Genomic DNA, 26,308 nt, shown 5'->3' on the forward strand with positions numbered 1-26,308 from the left:
TACCTAAGCTACTGCAATGCCCTGCACATGGCGTAAGCAACATGGCGAATCACAAGAACTATTCTACATTTCTAATCGGAGGCATTTGCTAATATTATTACACCTATTACATATTGGGATAGGATCTTGGGATGGGAATACTCCTTCAATGTTATCAGAAAAAAACAAACTACATTGTAATGTCGGGGTTAAAAGGCTCGACTCCTCCATGCCAGCAGGTGGAGCAGTTTCCTTCTTTTCGGCATCTATGCTGTCATTCAGGAAGACACAAAGCATAGAGCAAGTCAGCAGTCAGAGTGCAGAGCAGAGCAGGGAAGAGCAGAGCAGAGCAAAGAAGGGAAGAGAAGAGAAGAGCAGAGAGTTCAGCCTGGAAGATGAGTTCAACCCAGGAGCCGGTGGTGATTGTGGCAGCGGTCCGCACTCCTATAGGTAATGCCAGAGTCCCACCCTGCGGACTGTGATAGATGTCTCCATAGTCACATACTCATCATAGTATTGTTTTAACCCTTTTCAGAGTGCACAGCTTTTAACTCTTTCCTTTTCACAGGGCACAGCATTTAACTTTTTCCTTTTCACAGGGCACAGCATTTAACGCTTTCCTTTTCACAGGGCACAACATGTAACTCTTTTCTTTTCACAGGGCACAGCATTTAACTCTTTCCTTTTCACAGGGCACAACATGTAACTCTTTTCTTTTCACAGGGCACAGCATTTAACTCTTTCCTTTTCACAGGGCACAGCGCAGGACATCGGCAGGAAGAGTCCTGAGGCCATTCCTGCTGGGATGGTTGTGGTGTCCGGTCCGGGGTGGCTCTGTAGCCTTGTGATGCCGCTGTCATGTCGCCCCCTGTCACGTTGCTGGCCGCTGGTAGATGTTTTGTGTTGGGGTCAGCCATTACTACTTCTGTGTAGTGCAGCCGGCTGTCACACGTACTGTACGAGGTGCGGTGCTGAGCGCCACTTGCACACTGTCTGTGACCAGCGCATGAATATTCATTCTCTTTAGTTGTGGAATCAAAACTGGAGTCCGTCAGCTTCCCTAAGCCCTGCTGCTGATTGGCTGTTTGCGTAGACCCATGTGTGGTAGTGACTATGTGATTGGCCGGTGCTCGGATCAGTGGTGCGGCTGTGTTCTGATTGGCTGTGGCTGTTGGACCATCTCTCACCTCAGTCCTGTCAGTGGCCGAGCGGCTGCAGGTGTCACTCCGCAGATAGCGCGGTGCTGGGAGGCTGCGGCCGGTGTCCAATGCGGAACAGTGATGTAGAAAGTGGCCAATTATTTACCCAGTAACGGCCCATACGTGACGTCATTATACCTCGGGGTGAAAAGTCCGCGTAAGGTTCTGTCCCACAAGTGTGGCGCGTGAGATAACTCAGGGCCGTGATCACACAGTGATGCGCTGATCACAACCCCCTTCTCTTAACCAGTTACAGCCCGGGCCATTCCCACCCGTTCCTGACTTGTTTCATACATGCGATGTTGTCAGTTTTGGTTTTTCCTCATTTGGATATTTAAATGATTTTTGCATCATTTTCTGTGATACCGGGGGCAGAATTTTTATATTCTTATCTTTTATTTTTTGTCTGTAATATGTGGGAAAATCAATAGTGTTTCACTTTTCACAAAGGACCACAAAATGCCACGTACCCTTTCTGTAACAATTCTTTCTCTGGAGTCCGGCTAGTCACAGCAACTTGCTTTAGCAGCGGCTAGTTTAACTCCTGTTTTTTTTTCCTGATTTTTGTTTATTTTTTCATATTTTACACATGGTGCCCCACATAGGATAATAAAAGACCTTTTGGAGGAGGAGGGCATTTCAACATTTAAATACTTTTTTTTTACGTGATTTTTCCTTTACGGCTGTGTGCCCACTATTCATGTTTCAAACTTTTTGCTGTGGAATTTCCACAGCAAAAACGCTTAAAAAAATTCTTGGTAATACGTGCCCCATGGCCCCCAATGATAATCCGCATCTGCTGTGCACATGCTGCGGAAATTTCTGCTGCGGATTATCATTGTGGAAAAATACACAGCATGTCCAGTAATTTTGAGGACACGCAGCGTAATTGCCGCCATTGACTTACATTGAATCGCTTAACAGCCGCATGACTACATGTACACATGCAGATATTATTCAGTGTGCAGATGGTACCCGGGTCTGGAGAAGAGGAGACTCTCATCAAGACCCGGGTACCATAGTACCTGTAAAAAAAAAAAAATTTAAAATAAAAATAAAGATTATACTTACCTTCCAATGGCCCCCGGTCTCCTTCACCAATTCGTCTGGTCTCTTGTACGGCTCGCGATGATCTAAAAGGACCTTCCATGACGTCATTTAGTCATGTGACAGGTCAATCAATCAGTCAAATAACCTCAAAATAATCACACTGTCTGAAAAAGGGGTTATCCACTACTAGATAACCCCTGCCTAATCAATTCAGGACCCCAATTAAAATAAAAACAATAGTTACTCACCTCCCACAGCGGCGCCGTTCTGGTAATATCAGCGCTGCTATTCTGGAAGGGGACAAGACATGGTTGTGTTACTTGGCTGCAGCCAATAAGTGACTCCAAGGTGCCGCTGTGGGAAGCGATTATCTGCGTTCTGCTCTGTAATAACATTCTAAAGCATCTGTCAGACACGGCCTGTCTCCCCAGAAGGCAGAGACTGATTATTACCACCCCTGCCTTCCCAATTGCTGTATACACGTGCTGAACAACCACTCTATATACAGTAATAGGAAGCCGGACCCGGCAGTCATGTGATCACTGGAGGAAGGAAGAGAGTGGGTGCTGCTGGGTCCTAAGACACCCAGTCGGCTCTGCTATGCAGCCATGAGGCGGAATGTCTCACATAACAGCCTAAGTGCCCACGATGCAGAAATGCTGCAGATTTTTTCCGTATCTCCCTGGCAGGAAAAACGCATGCTGATTTTTACATGCGTTTTTCCTGCCAGGTAGAAGCGCTTGTCAAGCGTTTTTGCATGCATTTCTGCATGCGGGTTATCAAGCGCTTTTCCAAGTGATTTTAGCATCACTTAGAAAAGTGCTTGACAGCTTGGTCACACTATATAAATCCATGCAACCGGCATGGATTTATATAGTGTGACCAAGTTAATAAGAATGATAAAAAATAAAGATTATACTCGCCTTCCGATGGCCCCCGGTCTTTTCTCCGCTGCGTCCGGTCTCTTGTACGGCTCGCAGTGGTGTGAAAGGACCTTTCATGATGTCATGGAAGGTCCTTTTAGACCATCGCGAGCCGCCCAACACACCGGATGCACAACAGAGGAGACCGGGTCCATCGGAAGGTAAGTATAATCTTTAATTTTTATTTAAAATTCTTTTTTTAACAGGTACTATGGTACCCGGGTCTGTATGAGAGTCTCCTCTTCTCCAGACCTGGGTACCATCCGCACACTGAATCGTTTAATAATCGCATGTGCACATGTAGTCATGTGGATATTAAGCAAGTCAATGGCGGCAATTACGCTGCGTGTCCGCAAAATTAATGGACATGCTGCCGATTTTTCCGCAATGATAATACGCAGCGGAAATTTCTGCAGCATGTGCACAGCACATACGGATTATCATTGGGGACCATGGGGCATGTATTACCAAGCATTTGTTAAGTGTTTTCGCTGCGGAAATTCCGCGGCAAAAAAGCAAAGTGGGCACGCAGCCTAAGACATCATCAGAAGTGTCTGGCATCTGCTTTCTCCTTGTCCCTGTGCACTATGCACAGTGATACTGCGCTCTCCGGCCGGCTCTGATCAGAAGTAACGAGCCGTCAGGAGAGCGCACTGACACGTCACTTCAGGGATGGTGCTGGTCTCTGCATGCCACGTACACTTACAACGCCACTCAAAATGTTAAAAACATTTTTCAAGCTGGTCTTATAAAGTATTCTAATTTACTGAGTTAATGACTTTTGTGTTTTCATTGGCTGTAAGCCATAATCATCAACATTAACAGAAATAAACACTTGAAATAGATCACTCTGTTTGTAATGACACTATATAATAGGAGTTTCACTTTTTGTATTGAAGAACTGGAATAAATTAACTTTTTGATGCTATTCTAATTTTGTGAGATGCACCTGTATATGAGGGTCCAGTACAGGGATGTCTATCTGGTGATCTTTTTACACCTAGGCAAGCCGCAACTGGAGTAAAGAAAGTTTAATTATACTCGTACAGGCAGAGATTCTTTACTGTAAGGCTATGTGCCCACAATGCAGAAATGCTCCTTATTTTTTCCTGAGCGTTTCGATTTTAGCATCACTTGGAAAATGCTTGACAACTCGGTCAGCATGGATTTATATAGTGTGACCTGAGAGAATGTCAAAAAATAAAAAATAAACCTATACTTACCTTCCGATGGCCCCTGCAGTCTTGCTGCGCTCCTGTGCTGGCTGCTGGCAGATTGCGGTACGCTGTACTGAAGGACCTGCCGTCACATGACTGTGACGTCACCGCAGGTCCTGCTCGATCTGTAGGCAAGCACAGGGAATGAGTCCGGGGGCCGTCGGAAGGTGAATATAATCTTTATTTTTTATTTTATTCTTTTTTTTTACAGCTTTTAGGGTACCTGGGTGTGGAGGAGAGTCTCCTGTCCTCCACACCCGGGTACCATCTGCACATTAGAACGCGCCAATTACGCAAGTACAGATGCAGTCTTGCAGAATTGGCGCGTTCTAATGCAAGTCAATGGCAGCGAAAACACAGCACTTCCGCAAAATAATTGGTAGTGCTGCTTTTTTTTCCGCAATGATAATCCGCAGCAGAAATTTCCGCAGCATGTGCACAGCACATGCGGATTATCATTGGGGAACATTGCAGGCCTTCTACCATGCGTTTTTTTAAGCGTTTTTGTCGCTGTGGAAATGCTTAAAAAATGCATCGTGGGCACACAGCCTAAGAGCAGTGAGACTTTGGATCTCTCTGCCACGTGATGTTGTAATGGTTGATTTGCTACAAAAGTACAAGGAGGGCCTGGTTGCCTTTCTCGATAAATATTACAGATTATGGGCATTCGATTCTGTGATGGGACATTGATCCAGGAACTAGTTTGATTGCTGTTCGTGGAGTCTGGAAGGAATTCCTCCCCACCCCCAAAATTAGCATCTGCCTCATGGAGTTTTTCCCTGCCTCTGGATCATCATCATTAGGGTATAGGTTGTAGTCGATAAGCTTATGCCTACTTTCAACTTTAAATAGTATGCAACATGGGCAGCCACCAAACGAGCAAATCGCTTGTTCATTTTCTGAGTGGATAGTTTATTCTGGCATTTTCCTATGCTGTATTGCCTACAATATGCTTGTTGTATGGGACAGAAGTAATGATCGTACTATCCACATACAGTTTGTATTGACCTGTGTAAAAGGGCCATAAATGAGCCCTGATCAGCTTGAAATATAACTGATTGATTCTCTTTAAAGCTGAGATCACACATTGTGCCCATAAAAAGAATAATAATAAAATAGCTAGATCTTCAGACGGCATTGTCTATATTTTGCGCTGTGGAAACAATCTGTAAATACAACCTAAGAGCAGAAATATGCCAATGTGAATGGCTTGTTTTACCTTCACCCATGAAGGCACCATCTGAGAGAGGGATCCACCCACCAAGGACAGGAAACCTACTGAAACAAAAGGGCGGCACCTCTCCCCTGCATCAGTTTGCTTTCTGTCCTTGATGGAAATCTTGTGCTGGAATCAGTGGTAAAGATGGAAGAAAAATTTTCATTACCAAGCCCTGTACCAGTGTCCGAAAGAGCAGGCTATGTCCCTGCCTTCAGTGTACTGGAAGTGCAGTTCACGTGTTCAGTGGCGGCTCTGATGAACGTGCAGGTGGCAGAAACGGAGATGGGGTGGCGGGGACGCGCTTTCGGTATCGGCGTGCTTCGCTGACGTCACGGGCGCAAGACACACTGGGAATGGGCGTGCCTGAGTGATGTCAGAGGGGACGTGCCAGAAGAAAATAGCGGCACCCTAGGCAAAAAATGCCGGCTGGGACGCGTGCGGATATAGCGCGTTCTGATTTGCACAGACGGGTGGAGACTATCAGCTGGGACCGATGAAGGCGGAACCGTAGAAAATCGCTGTTGATCCTCCTTAAAAAGGGGAACAGTCCACAAGAACAGCACTTATGCTCAAGCTCTCTTCTGCCATGGAGGACCAGAAACAGCAGCAGCAGTCACCTCCAGCTCAACATCAGAGTTGTCATAGTAAAGGGGGCAGCCGTCCCAGCCAGAGGAGTGGAAGGTCGCAGGACTCTTAGCTGTCCATACGGCATGCCATATGTTTCGCAGAACAGCCTCCTAATCCGGTACCCTTAAAGTGGCAGCGGGTGGTGAGTGATCTTCGTGAATGTCACCATTTTAATAGGGCCCTTGTCTTTGTTTAAATTGCTAGGAGCCTGAAAAGCTAGCACTAAGGGCACACTCTCTATTCCTCCTCTATGTAAAACCCTGCTAGCAGTGGACTGGCAGAAGAATCTTGTCAGACTGCATCCACAAAATAATCAGTGAAGACTATACAGACTATACCACAAGTCTTAGATCCGTTATCAGGGATGAGGTGGGAAGCTCCCTAAAAACCCTATTAAAAAAAGGGCAGATAAGACTTAGGGAAGTCTCCACTGATTCTGACGATTCTCCACTATCAGAGAATACAATAGTGAGTCCATATCCTCCTTGGACAGTGACATGGGGGTCAGACCATGCTTTCCGGTGGAGGAGACGGATATGCTAGTATAAACCATAAGATCGACAATGGGCCTAAAAGATGAAAAAACATCTAGATCCCTTGAGGATGTGATGTTCGGAACGTTGGAGGATAGGAAAAAGCGAGCCTTTCCGGTTAATAGTAAAATCCAAGCGCTCGTTAATAAAGAGTGGAAAAAAAATGGTGCCTTGCCCTCATCCTCAAAAAGGAGATATCCTTTTGAGGAAAAGGACTCAGAAATTTGGCATAAGGTCCCTAGGATGGATGGGGCAGTATCTAAATCGTTGAAAAGATCGGCCCTACCCTTTGAGGATTCCGGGGTGCTTAGAGAGCCGCTAGATAAGAAAGCGGATGGATATCTAAAGCACGCCTGGGAGGCAGCAGCAAGGGGTCTGAAGCCAGCGATTGCTGGAACCTGTACAGCCCGCTCTCTTATAATCTGTCTGCAACAAATGGAGGAACAGCTCAAGGTCAAAACCCCAAGGGGTAACATTTTAGTCAACATGTCCCTGTTACATTGAGTCGCAGCATTCCTGGAGGACACATCTGCAGACTCAGTGAAGCTAGCAGCCAGGTCTGCGGGGTTATCAAATGCAGCAAGATGTGCCTTGTGGCTCAAGGGCTGTCCGGGAGATCTGCGGTCAAAAAATAAACTATGCTCTATACCAGGGGTCTCAAACACGCGGGCCGCATGCGGCCCCTCCGGCTGCTTCTTGCGGCCCGCAGGCACAGACCTCGTAACGATCGCGGCTCTCTCCAGCAGCCGCCGATATCAGCGCTGTAATGCAGTGTATTGCCGCACAGAGACCGGCTCTCTGCACAGCAATACCAGTGTCAGCCGCCGGCCTATCAGAGGCCCGCAGCTGACATCCTCCTTTCGGAGGAAAAAAAATAATAGTGGATGTCATCCGAAGGATAGAAGGAAGTGGGAGTTTAAAGGTAGGAAGGAGGCTGGATTTATGTTTGGTGGTCCCTATTCAACTTTCAAAAAGTCCTCACTATGACACCAGGCTACCAGTAGGAGGAAGACTTTCCCTCTTTATCCAGGCCTGGGAGAACATCTCTCCCAGTCGCTGGGTTCTGGATGTAGTAAGGGAAGGTCTGAAAATAGAATTTTACTATCTGCCGCGTAAAACCTTCATAGTGACGCCCCACAAGAAGTCATTGGAAGATCAACTAGCCTTAGAGACAGATCTTGGGCCTGAGGAAAAAAAATGCAGGTTTTGTGTGAGATCCCGGAAGAAGAAAAAAAGACCATGGTTTTCCCTGTTGAGGGCGATGTCAGTGTCAAATCCATGGATCCTGCCGGAGATCCCGGACCTTCTTACTCAAGGCCCAGTATTCCATACTCAAGTGAAGGTCTTCCATCTAGCAGCATAGAATTTGAAAGGGCATTACTGAGTCGGAAAGGTTTCTCACCAGGTTTAGTTTCCACCTTGTTAAAAAGTAGGAAGCCGATGATGGCAAGGATGTACGGCAGGATGTGGAAAAAAGTTCTAGCATTTTCAGGGTGGCCTTTAGGGGAAAAGGCTCCAGTGGGTCCCATTCTAGAATTCCTACAGTCAGGGTTTGAGCTGGGATTAGCGACTGGTACCCTCAAGATTCAGGTATCAGCCTGAATTACAACTGCAATCTTGCGGCCAAAAAGTGGGTGTTATGATTCGTAAAACACTGTGGCAGGTCCAGGCCAGTCACAATCCCAAGAGTTCGCCCATGGGATCTAAATCTGGTACTAGAGGCATTAACCAAGGACCCATTTGAACCTCTACAGGAGTTGTCGATTTTGTTCCTTACCCTTAAAACCATTATATTGGTGGCACTAACATCAGCCTGCAGGGTGAGCGATATACAGGCCCTGTCCATATGCTCTCCTTGTACACAGATATGAGGATAGGGTTATACTGAGGCGCGGCCAGTGTTCCGGTCCGGACGTCGGCATTATACTTGCGCGTGCGCAGTACACCTGTAGTCTAGAGTGGATGTGATGTGAGGAGATGTTTGCTCCGCGGCTAATCACTGACATGGCGCCCGTGCGTGCGCAGTCTAGTAACAGCACCTCTAGTGGATGATCCTCGGCAGACATGCGCATTATAGGTAGTGGAGACAAATTTGGTATTGAGGATACTGGCTTGGTATGCCCGTGAATAGGGAAGTGATTGGAATTGTATTACATATGGTGGGATATATATATAAGGGACGAGCAGCAACATGAATTAGACTGCAATACATCAGCAGGACACCGTATCAGTGCTTTTCATTTATATATTTTTCTCCTGATGAACCTATAACCAAACGGGGAAACGCGTCGAGAAGAATATGGAACCCTTAACCTGTTGGGGAGGCAGGATTCCTGCATTACCAAAATTAAGTAACATCTTCGTACACTTTCCTAATACTCTGGTAGGGATTTGAAGTGTATTGTTAATCATATACAACTACCCCAATTCTATATATATCGTATTTGCTATGACTATCTGCCACTGTGCCCTAGGTTAAGGCAACATATATTATATTGTGTGTTTTGAATATAGGGGATGCGATATCCCCGAAATACACTGTATTAAGGGAATCTTTGGTGTACAAAGGGTTTCACATCTCTCTGGAATCATTTTTTGGAAGGTATATCACTATTTACATATATCTGATGTTTTTCATTGTTTAATAAATTATATCGTGTGTGCAGGAATACCGGTTACTATGCCCCAATTTGGGGAAGTACCTAGGGCACTATTAATGTTTAACTATAGTTCCTTCCTGAAAATTCTATAAATTAATAATTAATCAGAGATGTTCTTCCCTTTGAATGGGATAGATGTGTAAATCCAGTGTGTGCACTTGATGTGCATGGTTTTTCATCATTGTGTACAGCTGTGACACATTGGATGTATTCCCTTTGGTGTACTGTGTCATTGTGATCCATTACCACTATATCTGGATAGGCCCCATTTAAGTATTAGCTAGTAGTTGTTCCTGTGATTTTATTCATTGGGATATGGGATACTATAGCTGGTTTATTAAGATTGTGTATTGATAGGTTTGGATCACGTGCCCATCTCCTATGTCTTTTTTGTGTTGTCCAGTATTTGTTGTGAGTTTTAGGCTGGGTTTTAATTGAAACTATTAAAGGTTATCTTTTAATGGGTATTTGATGTAAGAATAGGGTTATACTGAGACCTGATCCGGCCTACCTTCCCAAGGTAGCCTTAAAGTTCCATAGGAGCCAAGAAATCATATTACCCTCCTTTTGTAATAACCCTAGGAATCCAGGGGAGGAAAGATTTCATAGGTTAAATGTTAGAAGAACACTGTTAGAGTTTTTGTCTATGACCAGTCAGTGGAGGAAAGCCCAGTCCCTGTTTGTAGCTTTTCAGAGTAGCAGAAAGGGATACGGGGTATCAAAAATTACCATTGCTAGGTGGATCAGGGAGGTCATTAGTTTGTCCTACTCTGCTAGTGGTGCTCCCATTCCTGAGGGCATCAAGGCTCACTCCACCAGGGCTATAGCGACCTCCTGTGCAGAAAAGGCGGAGGTATCAATTGATTAAATCCGTAAGGTCGCTACCTGGTCCTCACCATCTACCTTCTTTAGGCATTATAGACTGTATCTATCCTCCTCTGCGGACTTGACCTTCGGTCGGGCTGCTGGGAAGGGTGCTGCAAGCGGTGGTCCCTCCCTAAGATGTTTCAGTCCTCCAAAAATCTCTTATGCGTGTTGTCATGGGTGAAGGGAAAACACCAAGATTACTTACCGGTAGCCGGTTTTTCCAGAACCCATGACAGCACCCATACATTTCCCCATCCTTTCTCACCATATGGGTGTGCACTATAGATTGTGTCATGTGGTGTTCATTATGTATACAATTTTTTTATGGAGGTCCTCTCATGCTCTGTAACCCAACTGATGCGGGGGTAGAGGTGCCACCCTTTTATTTCAGTAGGTTTTCTGTCCTTGGTGGGTGGATCTCTCTCTCAGGTGTGCTGTCTTGGGTTCTGGAAAAACCGGCTACCGGTAAGTAACCTTGGTGTTTCAAGCTGTGGGGATAGGGTACCGCAAACTCAATTCAAGGAGAAATATTTGGTGTGAAATGAATTAGTGAAACGTTCTTTTACTGGATGAATAATCATATAATTATTTGTTGCTAATGACCTGAGTTTTTTTTCATTTGTAGGTACATTTAATGGAGCCCTGTCAACACTACCTGTACATGCCCTGGGTACAGTTGTGATCAGAGAAGCTCTGAAGAGAGCCAATCTTAAGGCAGATGAGATCTCAGAAGTAATATTCGGCCATGTTTTAACTGCAGGTATGTGGTTGCATATTGATTATCTTTCACATAATTGGTCACTGCCTCCATCGAGACATTTACAGCCTGAAGCTGAATGAGAATTAGTATTCCTACCCCTTGTCACATTACAGACCCATATTGTACAAGTCTATAGTGACACAATTTCTAGGGGTGTACTGAAGTGTACCCCATATTATGATTCAGAATTATTGTACTATTTAGCCACATGAATGAATCTGCTGACTAGTAAACATGTCATTGCAACTTAATACAATTTTTGTGACTTTATTAAATGATGACCAGCAGTATACTTGGTGGTGGGGTGAAAATTGTATTGGTGTTGGCTTAATTAGTTATTTTTTTATTATATATACAAAATGTATACATCTATATTGTAGGTACTGGACAAAACCCTACTCGTCAAGCCAGTGTGGGCGCTGGAATCCCCTACTCTACTCCAGCGTGGAGTTGCCAAATGATCTGTGGGTCTGGCTTAAAGTCTGTTAGCCTTGGCAGTCAGGCTATATTAACTGGAGAATCTGATATAGTGGTGGCAGGTGGTATGGAGAACATGAGTCAGGTAAGAATATATGTGACATTCAGAAAAAATATACAAATTATTATAGATATTTAAATGTATAAGGATATTTTTACCATTAGGAGGTGTAAAGTTTCATCTTTGTGCTTCGGTACAAGGTATGGATATATGAAGTGACTTTTGAATCAACATCAGTGTAGGCCTGATGCGGCCAAGCAGACCAACATTAATCCAGTCTGCGGAGAAATGACCAATATATCACAACTGCAGGCTGCCATCAAAAGCTGTTTTTCTACGGACTTCCAAATTGGTATAGGAAAAAGGCTTCTTTCGTGATTGTTTTTTTTTCACTGATGTGTCCCAGTCTGTCATACATTTAAAGCACCACTCCAAAGGTTTTTTTTTTTTTTTTTTTTTTTTTTTTTATTGTAACGCTGGAGTGGTTCTACTAATTTAAGGTCCGTGCACTGCACCCAGTGTTATACTTACCAGCTGCCATCTTCAGCTGTTCCCATCGCTTCTTCGGTCTTGCGGTGTCATCTTGTGGCCGCAACTTTTAACTGATTGGCTGTCAGAAGTAAGGGTCACAAGCTCTCAATGCAAGTCTATGAGAGCCAGAACGAGGGTCTGGTATACTCATTGTTTTGAGACTTCCGGATCGCCGAGCAAAGACTTGAGCAACCCAGCAGATCTCAAACTGCTGGAGACCGACTGTAGCGACTCTGGTAAAAGATGGAGTAAATATAAGACTGGGGACAGGGAACTTACATTAGTAGCACCACTCCAGTGCAGCAATAAAAAAATAAATAAAACGCTGGCGTGGTGCTTTAATTTTGTATTGTATCTGATATATATATATAAAAGTGCAGCAGCACTCCATTATGGCCAAGATACACAAAGACAATAAAAACATTTGATATACTCACTTCTGGGCTGAAACACCTACAATTTGGGCTGGTAGAATAGAATATACAGCAGGTGATGTATATTCTATTCTACCAGCCCAAATTGTAGGTGTTTCAGCCCAGAAGTGACATGTTCTGTCCAGAGTTATAGGCTTGTAGCCCAAGAGAGGCATGTAGGCAGAGTAGTACCCATCAGATGGGAGGTCACCTTGCAGCGGTTGATGGGCACACATGAATTGGCCAATTTATGCGCTAAGAACCTCCATGTTTTGTAAGTAAAGCTCATTGAGTAATAACACAGCTGATATCAAATGTTTTTATTGTCTTTGTGTATCTTGGCCATAATGGAGTGCTGCTGCGCTTTCTTTTCATATATCTTATGCAGTTCTGCAGCTTGCACCTGTTCACATTTAGGATGTGCTGGTCAGTTCTATTTATATATATATATATATATATATATATATATATATATATATATATATATATATATATATATATATATATATATATATATATGTATGTATGTATGTATGTGGATTTATATAATATATATATATGTATGTATGTGGATTTATGTATGTTATGTACTGTAAATAACGTTTACAGGATCATACAAAAAATTGTACACGAGAACCACATATAACAACCATTGAAAGTTTATTAATTACATCAGTACAAAATATGAAACATTAAAAACTGATAAAAGTGAGAAACCACAAGATGGCACCACAAAAATATGTAGCAGGAGGTAAATCAAGGTTCATATACATACTAATTTTTTTATACAAAACAATGCTCCATGATGGTAATATATAAATGGAATGATTCATATTATAGCAGAAAGCATACATGGCCCATATAACCTGGAAAAATCAGGAGCATTGCTGAATAACTAGTAAAACAAAACAGAAAGACTTGATCTAGTGAAAGACATTACCTCCTGGCCCCCCCTGCTTGTATCGCACCTTCTCGGCGTAAACTTTCAGTGTTTTATGTTGTATGTGGTTCTCGTTTACTATAGTAGAAAAAAATGAAATAAATTTTATTATATATATTGCTCAAAAAAATAAAGGGAACACTTAAACAACAGAATATAACTCCAAGTGAATCAAACTTCTGTGAAATCAAACTGTCCACTTAGGAAGCAACACTGATTGACAATCAATTTCACATGCTGCTGTGCAAATGGAATAGACAATAGATGGAAATTATTGGCAATTATCAAGACACCCTCAATAAAGGAGTGTTTCTGCAGGTGGGGACCACAGACCACATCTCAGTACCAATGCTTTCTGGCTGATGTTTTGGTCACTTTTGAATGTTGGTTGTGCTTTCACACTCGTGGTAGCATGAGACGGACTCTACAACCCACAGAAGTTGCTCAGGTAGTGCAGCTCATCCAGGATGTCACATCAATGCGAGCTGTGGCAAGAAGGTTTGCTGTGTCTGTCAGTGTAGTGTCCAGAGGCTGGCGGCGCTACCAGGAGACAGGCCAGTACACGAGGAGACGTGGAGGGAACCGTAGCAGGACAACAACCCAGCAGCACGACCGCAACCTCCACCTTTGTGCAAGGAGGAACAGGAGCACTGCTAGAGCCCTGCAAAATGACCTCCAGCAGGCTGCAAATGTGCATGTGTCTGCACAAACTGTTAGAAACAGACTCCATGAGGGTGGTATGAGGGCCCGAAGTCCACAGATGGGGGTTGTGCTCACAGCCCAACACCGTGCAGGATGCTTGGCATTTGCCGCAGAACACCAGGATTGGCAAAGTCGCCACTGGTGCCCTGTGCTCTTCACAGATAAAAGCAGGTTCACACTGAGCACATGTGACAGACGTGACTGAGTCTGGAGACGCCGTGGAGATAGATCTGCTGCCTGCAACATCCTTCAGCATGACCGGTTTGACAGTGGGTCAGTAATGGTGTGGGGTGGCATTTCTTTGGAGGGCCGCACAATCCCTCCATGTGCTCGCCAGAGGTAGCCTGACTGCCATTAGGTACCGAGATGAGATCCTCAGACCCCTTGTGAAACCATATGCTCGTGCGGTTGGCTCTGGGTTCCTCCTAATGCAGGACAGTGCCAGACCTCATGTGGCTGGAGTGTGTCAGCAGTTCCTGCGAGATGAAGGCATTGAAGCTATGGACTGGCCCGCCCGTTCCCCAGACCTGAATCCGATTGAGCACACCTGGGACATCATGTCTCGCTCCATCCACCAACGTCACGTTGTACCACAGACTGTCCAGGAGTTGGCGGATGCTTTAGTCCAGGCTTGGGAAGAGATCCCATAGGAGACCATCCGCAACCTCATCAGGAGCATGCCCAAGCATTGTAGGGAGGTCATACAGGCACGTGGAGGCCACACACAATACTGAGCCTCATTTTGACTTGTTTTAAGGACATTTCATCAAAGTTGGATCAGCCTGTAGTGTGTTTTTCCACTTTAATTTTGAGGGTGGCTCCAAATCCAGGCCTCCATCGGTTAATAAATTTGATTTCCATTGATGATTTTTGTGTGATTTTGTTGTCAGCACATTCAACTTTCTACAGAACAAAGTATTCAATGAGAATATTTCATTGATTCAGATCTAGGATGTGTTATTTGAGTGTTCCCTTTATTTTTTTGAGCAGTGTATATAATTTTTTTTTCTTATGACCTTGTATCTCTTCTATACTGAATCTGTTATTGCTCCATGCAGATAGGCACTAATTTATTTTAATTGGTTAATTTGTGCTGTGATGGACACCTTTTTTAAACTGTAAATGTTTGCATCTTTTTCATATGTATAACACCCCAAAATAAAGAGTGCTATAAAATAACTAATTTTAATAACTGTTCTAATGACATAGTGTATATGTATGCCGATACACTAGAAATACACTTGTGGTAAAATAAATAATTATGATGACATCAAGGTTCACCAGTCAGTGGAAGGAACAGTATTACTTTACATGTGCATACTAAGCCATTTCCTATATAATTGCTGTGTTTTCATCTATTTAACTGTATTTTCAGGCTCCTCATATAGTGCACATGCGAGCAGGTGTGAAAGCTGGGGATGTGTCATTGCAGGATAGTGTCCTTTGTGATGGCCTTAATGATGCATTTTACAAGTATCATATGGGGGTAACTGGTAAGACTTTTGTACTGTAAATTGTTTACATATTTTCCAACTAAGGCCGTCCATTATTCTTAGTCTTCTATGCATGTCTTTCCTGGATGGCTCATGTACTTGTTATAGATATCATCTATGTGTCAAGTGAGTGATATTTTTCACTAAACAGTTGGTATTTCAAAGCTTCTATACTTTATTTATTTTTTCCATACAAAAAAAAGGTCACACCGACTAAAAATGGATTCAGCACACAAGTGTTTGAGAACGAAAAAACATGTGAATGATGCCTTACCAGAGTTAATAATTTTTACAGTTATTAATAGATATGTTTTCTTTTTAGCTGAAAATGTGGCCAAACAGTGGAAAATCTCCAGAGAGGAGCAGGACCTGCTGGCTGTCCAATCTCAGAGAAGGACCGAAACTGCACAGAAAGAGGGACATTTTGACAAAGAGATTGTACCTGTTGAAGTTCCTTCAAGAAAAGGTAGACAGCAGTGTGAATCGGTAGTGAAATGGTGCTTATCTAAGGTGTTATAATATACCTAAGTGATCCCATGTGCAATTATCCAACATACCCTGCATGACCATAGCAATATGGTTAATGTATTTAAGTTTCTAATATTTGGAAAATATATAGATGGTGCATAACAAATGTAACGGTATTCTCTCCATGTCAATCTTTACAGGCCCTGTGATCGTCACAACTGATGAGTTTCCTCGACATGGAAGCAGTTTAGAGGGAATGGCAAAATTAAAACCTTATTTTCTGAAGGATGGGACTGGTACTGTAACCCCAGCTAACGCCTCAGGTTAGTATTGTTGTCAATACCAGTACTTGCTGCACAATTTGGGGTCTATTTCCATGAAAATCCTGTAGTTTTATGTTTCAGCATAGAAAGTTTAAAACAAAAGTATCCAAACAAAAGTAATATTTACACAATCCTTGTGCACATATCTAGAACTGGGGTTGAGCACATCCATTGTTACAATTCTTGCTAACATACCATATGTACGGTATTAATAAAGAAATGGATGTCCCTATGACTGCAAAGTATGACTACCCAGGATTTATTTCTTAGTCCTGTTATTGCAGCCTGGGAGAACATATACATGGAGCAGAAAAATATAAAGTACTCTTCAGATCGATAATACATCAGGACCAATTATGAGACCTAAACCATGAGCAAAATGCAAGAAGAGTGCTGGTATCAGGTTTACAAGACTTCAAGGTGAGAAGAAGAAGAAGAAGAAAGGGGAAAAAAAACACAAAAACAGGAACACAACAAGAAGGAAATGTAACTACTGCGATAGTTGAGTGTCAAGGTTTAGGAGACTATTGATCCAAAGACCCCAGACTTTTTGAAATTCAGCTGGGCATCCCCTTTGTGAAAGATAACTTTCTCTTATGAAATAGTAGTGATAACCAGGGCCCTCAATTTGCTAATGTATGGAGGCATGGGGCATTTTATGGGGGCCCAGCCTGCATGGGGCATTTATATGGAGGCCCAGCCTGCATGGGGCGTTTATATGAGGGCCAGTATTCTGCATGACGTGTTTTATAGGGGGGCTAGTATTCTGCATGGCGCGTTTTATATGGGGGCTTGTATTCTGCATGGAGCGTTAATATGGGGGCCAGTATTCTGCATGGCGCATTTTATATGGGGGCCAGTATTGTGCATGGCGCGTTTATATGGGGGCCAGTATTCTGCATGAAGCGTTATGTGGAGCCCATAATACTGTATGGAGGACTATACTGTCCGGTCTGCACTGTGCGCTGTGAGGATTCACCGGTTTCTGAGCTATTGTAGAATTTACAATAGATATCACTCATGTAATGTAAGAAGTGAAATCTTCGGCATTGTACTATATCTATATTTCTCTGCGGTATCTGTGCATCATGAATCGTGGTATGTGTTAAAGGGGCCCACTGAGACTCTTTCTCCCAGGCCTCACAAAAACCTGGAGCCGACCCTGGATCAGCTCATTGTTAATTACAGGTGAGACAACAAGATGTGAACAAATCACATTCTACCAGTCATCCACCGACCTATAAAAGAATTGGGTCTCTCCATCTCTCCTCCACTGTCTTTGGGGAAGAACAAACCTTGGTAAACAAGAGATGCGTATAGAGAGAAGAGATCAGCCCTTTAAAGCCCTGGTCTCTAAGAATGCAAAGGAGGAAGATGGTGGGTTGTATTGAACTGTGCGTTCAAGGCATGTCTCAGCTGAAAGTACCTAAAACCTGTACAAGAGTGGGAGACCAAGGTCTTCTGCAAATTTGCCAATGAACAAAGTACATTATTTATTATTGTACACGTCGCCCAAATTTCTACCCACCCTCCTGGGCAATGCACAAGTGAGGATCTGGAACTATTTAAAGGTGGAAGGGTCAGATTGTGTCAAAGGGAAAGGCAATAGCATTAAACCGCAGAAGCTTTTTAGAATCATGCCAAACTTGGAGAGCCAGATTGTCTATCCATACAACTAAGCAATCATTCATAAACTAGTAACAGTTAATTTAGAATCAACAGTTAATTTAACAGTTAAATGTCTGAAATGGGCAATAGGCACAGGTGCTGACTGGTCTTCAGTTTAGATGACGAGAAGAGGAGGAGTCTCACAGATTGCTCTCTGCTTCACAGGATTTGGTCTCGGAGCAACCCTCCAGCTCTGCAGCCAAAGCGCACACCCTCATTTTCTATTTTAAGTGTATTGGAACAATAAAATTAATGGTTACAAATGTGTAAATAACCTTTTCCTTGAGGGCCACATTCAGGTCTGTGAGATTATTGCATGCCACATTCGGAGCCCCCTGAGAAGTGACACCCAGAGCCTCTTCATTACCAGTATAATGTCCACCTACAGAAAGCACACCAAGATTGTGTGCCATGCCTGCCCTCCCTTCCATTGTAAGTAGTATACATCCAGGTGTTCCCACTTTATCGCCATTCTGTATTCTCTCGTCAAGCCCTTCCACCACACTGTCTTCGATCAGTTGGCCGTATGTGCTCTCATTTAAGAGAATAACCGTCTGGAAAAGGCAGCCTTCAAACACAAGACAACTGGAGCAGTTTGCTCATGAGGAGTGGGTCAAAATACCTGTCGAGAGGTACAGAAGTCTCATTGACAGTTACAGGAATCGTTTGATTACAGTAATTTTTTTTTACATTTTGTGGAAGAAGGGTTGAAAGGCAATGTCTAACTTTCATTTGTTAATTTTCGTAGATTTTTAATTTATTACTTTTGTCAGATTCAAGTTATTTCCGTGACCATTGTGGGTTTTTCTTTCATTAAATGAGGGGTACCAACAATTTTGACCACGTGTGTATATCTTCCCTGCCTGTTTATGTACATTCTGGTCTGATCTACTGTGTGGGGCTGCCCACAAAACTTACCATCTGGCGATCTTCTTTTTATAGCTGTTTGCTAGACCTAGTGCTAATGTACTCAGCTGGCAGACAGTCGCAATCCACACATCCTAGGCCTGCGAGACATGTGTGGCTCCCGAGTGCTCTAAAGAGTACTTATGTGCTCTGTAATGTGTAGAAAGCAAATGAAGGTATCCAGCCATTGGATAAAAAACTTCACCAATTAGTACAGATTAAAAGATTCCAGGTACATTAAAAATTTTGCATCAAGGCAAAAACAACATGTTTTAGACTCCTGATGTACCAGTTCAGGTCAGTGAGGGAAAGATTGAATATTGAACTTGTTTCCTCAACTTGTCCAAGCTGAAACTAGCACAAAGTGCCTGGTGCAATAGAGAAGTGGTGCTCTGTAGCATAGAAATGGTGCACGACTATTGATTAGGGACTAATGACATCTGAAATTATACATGTGTGATCACGGTACCTGATTTGAAGATGCTATTTCTTTGTGAAATTAATAAATTCTAGACTTATTAATGGACCTGTTGGAAAAGGAAAGGAGGATGAGCCCAAGTTCTCTATTAACTTTAGTTGTAGCATTCTGTCCGGTGATTACAATCTTACTATTAACAATTTTTAGTTTGTTTAGTAACAAGATTTGAGTGTAACCAATGAGTTTTTGCATCTGCCTCAAGTCTTCCACTAAGATTGGGATTTTATTTTGCCGTGATGTAGATGAAAATATTCATGGGTATATGGTGAATGAGAAGGCTGGATATGCCATCCAGTTTGACTGTGGTGATGTCTAAGTACAAGCATCAGTGTAGAAGTATCGCATCGCCGACCACTGCTTGGCCATATTGCCACTCTGGGCAAGTACTATTCTGAAGTCCTCTTTTTTTTTTTTTAGGGGGGGTTAGGCTACCTACAATGGGAAGCCATTTAAGCATTATGGTATATACATCAGTAACGGTGCATTCTGACCCAAATAGTTAATTTAAAAAAAATGGTAAATAAAAGCTGTCACTTATTTTTGTAGGATCAGAGCTGCATAGTGTAATGTGTTTCCAGTCCTTCTTATAATTTCTGCAACAATGATTATTACTAGTAAAGCCCGGCCTCTTCTCAGGTATAAATGATGGAGCTGCAGCGGTTATACTTATGAAGAAATCTGAAGCACAGCGCAGACATCTTTTACCCATGGCACAGATAGTCTGCACTGCTCAAGCTGGTTTGGATCCATCTATTATGGGAGTTGGTCCAATTCCTGCTATTAAAAAAGCTGTAAGTTTTGTTTGTTTGTTTTTTCCCCCCAATTATTAATTCAAATAAATAACAGTAATCCGGAAGCCCAATTTATCATTACTGCTTCAGTGAGATGTTTGAAGTGTTTAAAAATAATGGTTTATGTAAAATTATAGAATTAACTGCCATAAAAACTAATTAAAAGGGATATTTACAGGGTTCACAGAAATCAATATAAGCGATAAAGGCAGAGACTATGCAACAAGCTCTTTCCAGGTATGTCTGATGCCAGTTATATTGCATAGCCGACATATGTCGGCTAACAGCTGAACCCCAATTGCTGCTGTTAACCATTTAAATACTACTGCCAGTCTCTGGTAGCAACATTTAAATGGGGGGGTTGCTGGTGTTCATGCCTGACTGGCTACAATGGCAGCTGGGAGCCTACAGAAGGTACCTCTGCTGCCATCTTGGTACTCCTGTGAAGCTCAGTCTTCGGCCACAGCCCCATTATCAGTATTCGGTCAGTATTTTTTCTCAGGAGTGGGAGTCAAAACCAGGTGAGGAACAATCAGAGAAAAGGTATAATAGAAACAAGTCACCAATTCTGCATTTATCACCCACTCCTGGTTTTGTCTCCCACTCCTGAGAAAAAATACTGACCGAATACTGACCAAATACTGATAGTGGGGCCGTGGTCATAGGCTGAGCTTCATGGCAGACCTCGATTTTTACTATATTCAAGTCCCCTAAATTGACTAAAGAAAGTTTTTAAAAATGTGAATCACCTTCATTAACCCTAATAAAATATTTGACATACCCACGTCCAAAAAAATAGTTTGTCAAAATTATAAAATTAACCCATACAATAGATGCCATAAAGAGAAAAATAAAAAATGCCAGAATTAAATTTTTTGGTTACTATTCCTCAAACAAGGCAATAAAAAGCAATGAAAGCTTCAAATTTACCCCAAACTGGCATCAATAAAACAGCTTCTCAGGCAAAAAAAACAACAAGCCCTCGCACAGCTGAATTGATAGAAAAATAAAAAACGTTACAGGTCTTGGAAATTTGTCAGAAAAAAATAGTTGTTTTTGTGTGTTTAGAATGTAATTTTTTCGTAACCCCTTCCCGACATGCACTGTATATATGGCGCCTTTGGAGTTTCCTTCCTGTAAACTGCCGTGTATATATACGGCACCGTGATCGGGCGGGTTCACTCTGAGCGTCGAGTGCTGGTGTCAGCTCTATATGAGAGCTGACAACCTGCAGCAACGCCCACAATCGGTGCTAACACTGATCGCGGACGATTAACCCCTCTGATGCTGCTGCCAATAGTGACAGTGACATCGAGGAGCATTGCAGAAGGAGTGAGACCGCTGTCTGCTCCAATCAGCACAATGCGTTCGCCTTGTGTTGATGGTCTCCATGGTGACCCACGGCCGCGGGGTCCTTCAGGAAAGGTGGCCTGTGAGCTCCTGCTCAGAGAGCAGTAGCTGACACTCCTCCCTGCCTGTCAGATGCTGATCTGATGCTCTGCAGAAGCATTGCAGAGTATCAGATCAGGGCAGGGAGGGTGGTGTCCCATAGTGGGACAAAGTAAAAAAAAATATATAAAAATATAAAAAAAAATAAAAAATCCCCAAATAAAGAACAAAAAAATGTATCTAATACATTTGTTTATGTAAAAAAAAGTACACATTTGGTATAGCCGCATCCAGAACGACCCAACCTATAAAAAACTGTCCCACTAGTTAATCCCTTCAGTGAACACCGTAAAAAACAAGACAAAAAACTATGCTTCATCATACAGACGAACAAAAAGTGCAATAAAATGCAATCAAAAAGAGAAATGTAAATAAAAATAATGGTATAGCTGAAAACGTCCGTCTTTCCCGCAACAAAACAAACCGCCATACAGCTCCATCAGCGGAAAAATAAAGTTATAGCTCCCAGAATAAAGCGATGCAAAAATAATTCTAATTCTTTCTTCTTATAAAAGTTTTTGTGTAAAAGCGACAAAACATAAAAAAAATGATATAAATGTGGTATTGCTGTAATCATACTGACCTGAAAAATAAAGCTGACTTATCAATTTTACCACACGTGGAACAGAATAAACAAAAAAAAACAAAACAATTCATTCCTGAATTGCTGGTTTTTATTCATTCTGCCTCCCACCAAAAATCTAAATAGAAAGCGATCAAAAAATGTCATGTGCCCGAAAATGGTACCAATAAAAATGTCAACTGATACCGCAAAAAAAAAAAAAAAAAAAGCCCTTACGTGACTGTCGGCCGAAATATGGAAAAATAACTGTCTAAATACGGGGTTTTGCAATCAGGCCTGTAAAGTCGGAGCCCATTTTGGTGGAGTCGGAATAAAATGGACCGACTCCGACTGTGAAAATATATAATAAATTGGGTATAGTAATTCAATGCAGTTTGTGGGGAATATTTTTTCATAAGAATTTGGGAAAGTTATGAAATGTCCTATAAATGTCTGTCCTATTCCTGATCTAAGGGTCTAGACTTTTAGCTGAGATGAATCTGTGCTACAGTAAATTTATCACTTAAACATGAGCCATGTATGAGGGAGCCGGAGGTTTGGCTTACCGACTCCACAGCCCTGTTTGCAATAAAATGCCTCTGTAACAGCCAAACATAAAAACCCGATATAAACCTAGTATCGCTGTATTCGCTCCTGACCCAAAGAATACAGTCTAATCACTTATATATACCGCACGAGTAACTGTGTAAAAATAATAAAATAAAAACCAATTCTTCACCTGCCGTCTGACCTGTGATCCGGTGGCTGATGGCATGTATAAAAGCGCCATCAGCCACAGTTTTGTGCACCTCTGCAAAGAAGGACACTGCTGAACAGACTAATCCCAGAGTAAGTCTGCTGCCTTGTTATAGTGAATGGTTCCATCAGGGGTTTCACCTTTCACGTCATTCAGAGATTTAGATGGAAACCCTGATATCAGTGCTCAGCATAGAGCGCCAGATAATTGTGATCCTAAATGTTATGTAAAACGTTCCTAATAAAAGCTTCAACTCAATCCACAAAAAAAAGCAAGTCACCACTTGGGTCCGTCATCTGTTATCGGAAATATAGGGCAATTCCACGTTACTGGTAGCACAAAGGCTCTGGAAAAGCGCTATGGGTCCTCTCCCCCTTAAAGAAATCCAGCGAATTCTGCACTCCCAAATCCAAATGATCCCCTCCCTTCTGAGCCCCAGTGTGTCTAAACCACATTTTCCATGCACATGTTTGACAATTCTGAACAATGTAAACTTGAAAATTGACTGTAGAGGCAAGAGGTTGAGTGATGTCATCATTACATCAACCAGTTATGCAATAACTATCAATGCCTCACATAGAACTGTGCTTGGTGTATCTTCCAGGTTGAAAAAGCAGGATGGAGCCTGGATGATGTGGATGTATTTGAAATTAATGAAGCTTTTGCTGCACAAGCAATAGCAATTGTTAAAGAACTAGGACTGAACCCCGATAAGGTTAGTTATTTTACAGAATATGTAAGTAAAATGGTGAACTCTGATCAGTGCTGGTTTCCACAATGAAAAGGCTCTATTGAGTGCTCAGACCCCTATGATGCCGCAAAGAACACTATTAATGGAAAAGTACAACTTGCATTATCTGCTTTCCAATAGCAGCCCACTGAACAACATAAGCTCTTGGCCAACACTTTACACTTTTCACCTATGTGAATCTGCGCAATTTAGATCAGCATTTGCTATTTAGGTGCAATTTGAAGGTACTATTTTGATATACATGGCACTGTAGCATATTATGTTAACCATGTATATTTTCATTTTTTTTGGTTGCTCTGCAGGTTAACATACAAGGAGGAGCTATAGCACTTGGTCACCCTCTTGGAATGTCTGGCTGTCGTATTTTGGTCACTCTTCTTTATGCACTACAGAGAACTGGTGGGAAGAAAGGAGTTGCTGCTTTGTGTATTGGTGGTGGCATGGGCATTGCCATGTGTGTTGAAAGAACAAGCTAAGCATTCAATTCTGAACACTTCACTTCAGAAGGCACTTGTTCCCATGGAAAATACAAGTGCCTTGAGAACAAATACATTCCGCCAAGATCAATTACTTTTTCCTCTGCTTATTTCCTTAATATTTTTGTTTTTATTAATTTACCATTTGAACTGCATCATGCGTAGGGAGCAGAATGGTGTTTATTACAGTAAGGAGGGACATGGTTATCTCACTTGCACTACGATTTTAAAATTATAGATGGCATTAGAATGCGCACAAAACACTTGCATTAATGCAAGTACATTTCAATTAGTTTATTAAAGTCCTGTTTAGTTTTCGATGACAGTTCTCAGTAAACATCCTTTTTGTCTGATTTTTGTCTTTTAGATTCAGCATATAACACAAGCGATAAAAATTAAGTCAAACCCCAAATTCTTTGTATTAATTTCTGCCATTTTAATAAAGTATTTTGCATTCCTCTTAACCTCCCACTTACATTTAATTTGTAATTTTGCTAAAAAACTAAAACCTTACACATGGCTATATTTCCTGATCACTCAGATGTCAGAGTAATAAATTATCTAATTTTTTTCTATTTTTAACTTAAATTGGAATAACTCTTCAACCCCTTCAAAGGGGTTGTCCACCTTTGTGGACAATTTTGTTTACGTTAAAGCATGCATTAGGGCTAAAAGTCATTTTTGCAATTGGATTTCACTTAAAATTTAGCAGTTTACTTCCTATATAGCTGCTGTATTATACTGTCTATTGCAGGCTGCAGAAAGAGTTAAAGGGGTTCGCCACATTATTTTTATATTCACAGATGTGTTGGTGACATGATTTTGTGGCACTTACCTATATAATAGTATGACAGATACTTCTGCTATAGTTCGAGCAGGTGCAGACGGACGTAGAATCTTTCATCCTTAAGAATTGGGCTGATGCAAATCTGAGTGATCAGTGTACGCAGAGTCTCCGATCCGAATTAGTCTGTGGAAATGGGACTACATTCTGATGTCATCTCCTGTATGGCTCCAACCGCTGTTAAACATAGATGCCATCTATGCAATGTAGCCAGCATCTACCTTGGATGGAAAGAGCGCAGCTCCTCAACTCTAGAAGACACACAAGCGCTGACTTCTATGTACTTCATTATGCAATAAGATGTTAACTGCAACACCGATGGAATAATTAGTGCCATGTTTTAATACAGAACCATTTTCTGTCCAGACCTCTAGGCTCATAATTGGATTCTGTTATGCTAATGTTAGTGCAGACTCAGAACTTTCACCTATAAAGCAGGGGTGGTTTTCTGCCAGAGGCCATTTCGATGTTCACAGTAGTGTTCAAAAACATTAAATACTAGTATGAAGAATTTGTGCTCATTTCCATCACATTGGGAACATTGCACATAGTTTTCTAATTCAAAACATGGAGAAATGTATATAATTTTTTACCTACTTTACAGAAAACAAAAAATGAACATTGGGCTGTTCTAAAAAAGTGTCTGCATTTGTCTTAACAAACTTACAATATGTACATTTTTTTGAGGATTTCGCATTCCTGTGAATCACTAACCTAATATTTAGTTGTATACCCACAGGTTTTTTTTAGAACTTCATCACATCTATGTTGCATAGATTCAACCAACTTCTGCCACCTGTCTATTATTGCAGCACAGGATGCTTTGACTACATCTCCCAATTTTTTTGGCATTGTTGGCTTTGCCTCAAATGGTATTTCTGATGTCACGCCACAAGTGTTCTATTGAATTAAGGTCAGGGGATTGGGCTGGCCACTCCATAACCTCAATTTTGATGGACTGGAACCCAGATTTTGCTTGTTTACTAGTGTGTTTAGGGTTGTTGTCTTGTTGAAACACCCATTTAAAAGGCATATTCTCTTCAGCGTAAGGCAACATGACCTATTCAAGTATTTTAATGTATGCAAACTGGTCTATGATCTCTGGTATGTGGTAAATAGGTCCATCACCAGAGTAAGAGAAAGATGCCCATTTGATGCTTGCACCAACATGCGTCACTGTCTTCAAAGTGCACTGTGGCTTGAATGCAGAGTTTGGGGGTCGTCCGACGAACGGTCGGCGCCCT

The 26,308-nt window shown here is 42.1% G+C and overlaps 1 protein-coding gene across 1 annotated transcript; it reads left to right on the plus strand.

The window, feature by feature from the left end:
* Positions 1-225: 225 nt before the first annotated feature.
* On the plus strand, positions 226-24,684 carry ACAT2 (acetyl-CoA acetyltransferase 2). Its single transcript, XM_073672760.1, has 9 exons — positions 226-429; positions 10,900-11,034; positions 11,415-11,596; positions 15,474-15,591; positions 15,914-16,057; positions 16,260-16,382; positions 20,071-20,225; positions 23,598-23,708; positions 24,047-24,684. Exons 1-9 carry the CDS (start codon positions 375-377, stop codon positions 24,218-24,220), a joined length of 1,197 nt encoding a protein of 398 aa, XP_073528861.1. The 5' UTR covers positions 226-374; the 3' UTR covers positions 24,221-24,684.
* Positions 24,685-26,308: the final 1,624 nt, after the last annotated feature.

The sequence above is a fragment of the Phyllobates terribilis genome, unplaced genomic scaffold (genome assembly GCF_046119375.1).
Source record: "Phyllobates terribilis strain yellow unplaced genomic scaffold, ASM4611937v1 Scaffold_3__8_contigs__length_932513732, whole genome shotgun sequence".
NCBI classification, from domain to species: Eukaryota; Metazoa; Chordata; class Amphibia; order Anura; family Dendrobatidae; genus Phyllobates; species Phyllobates terribilis.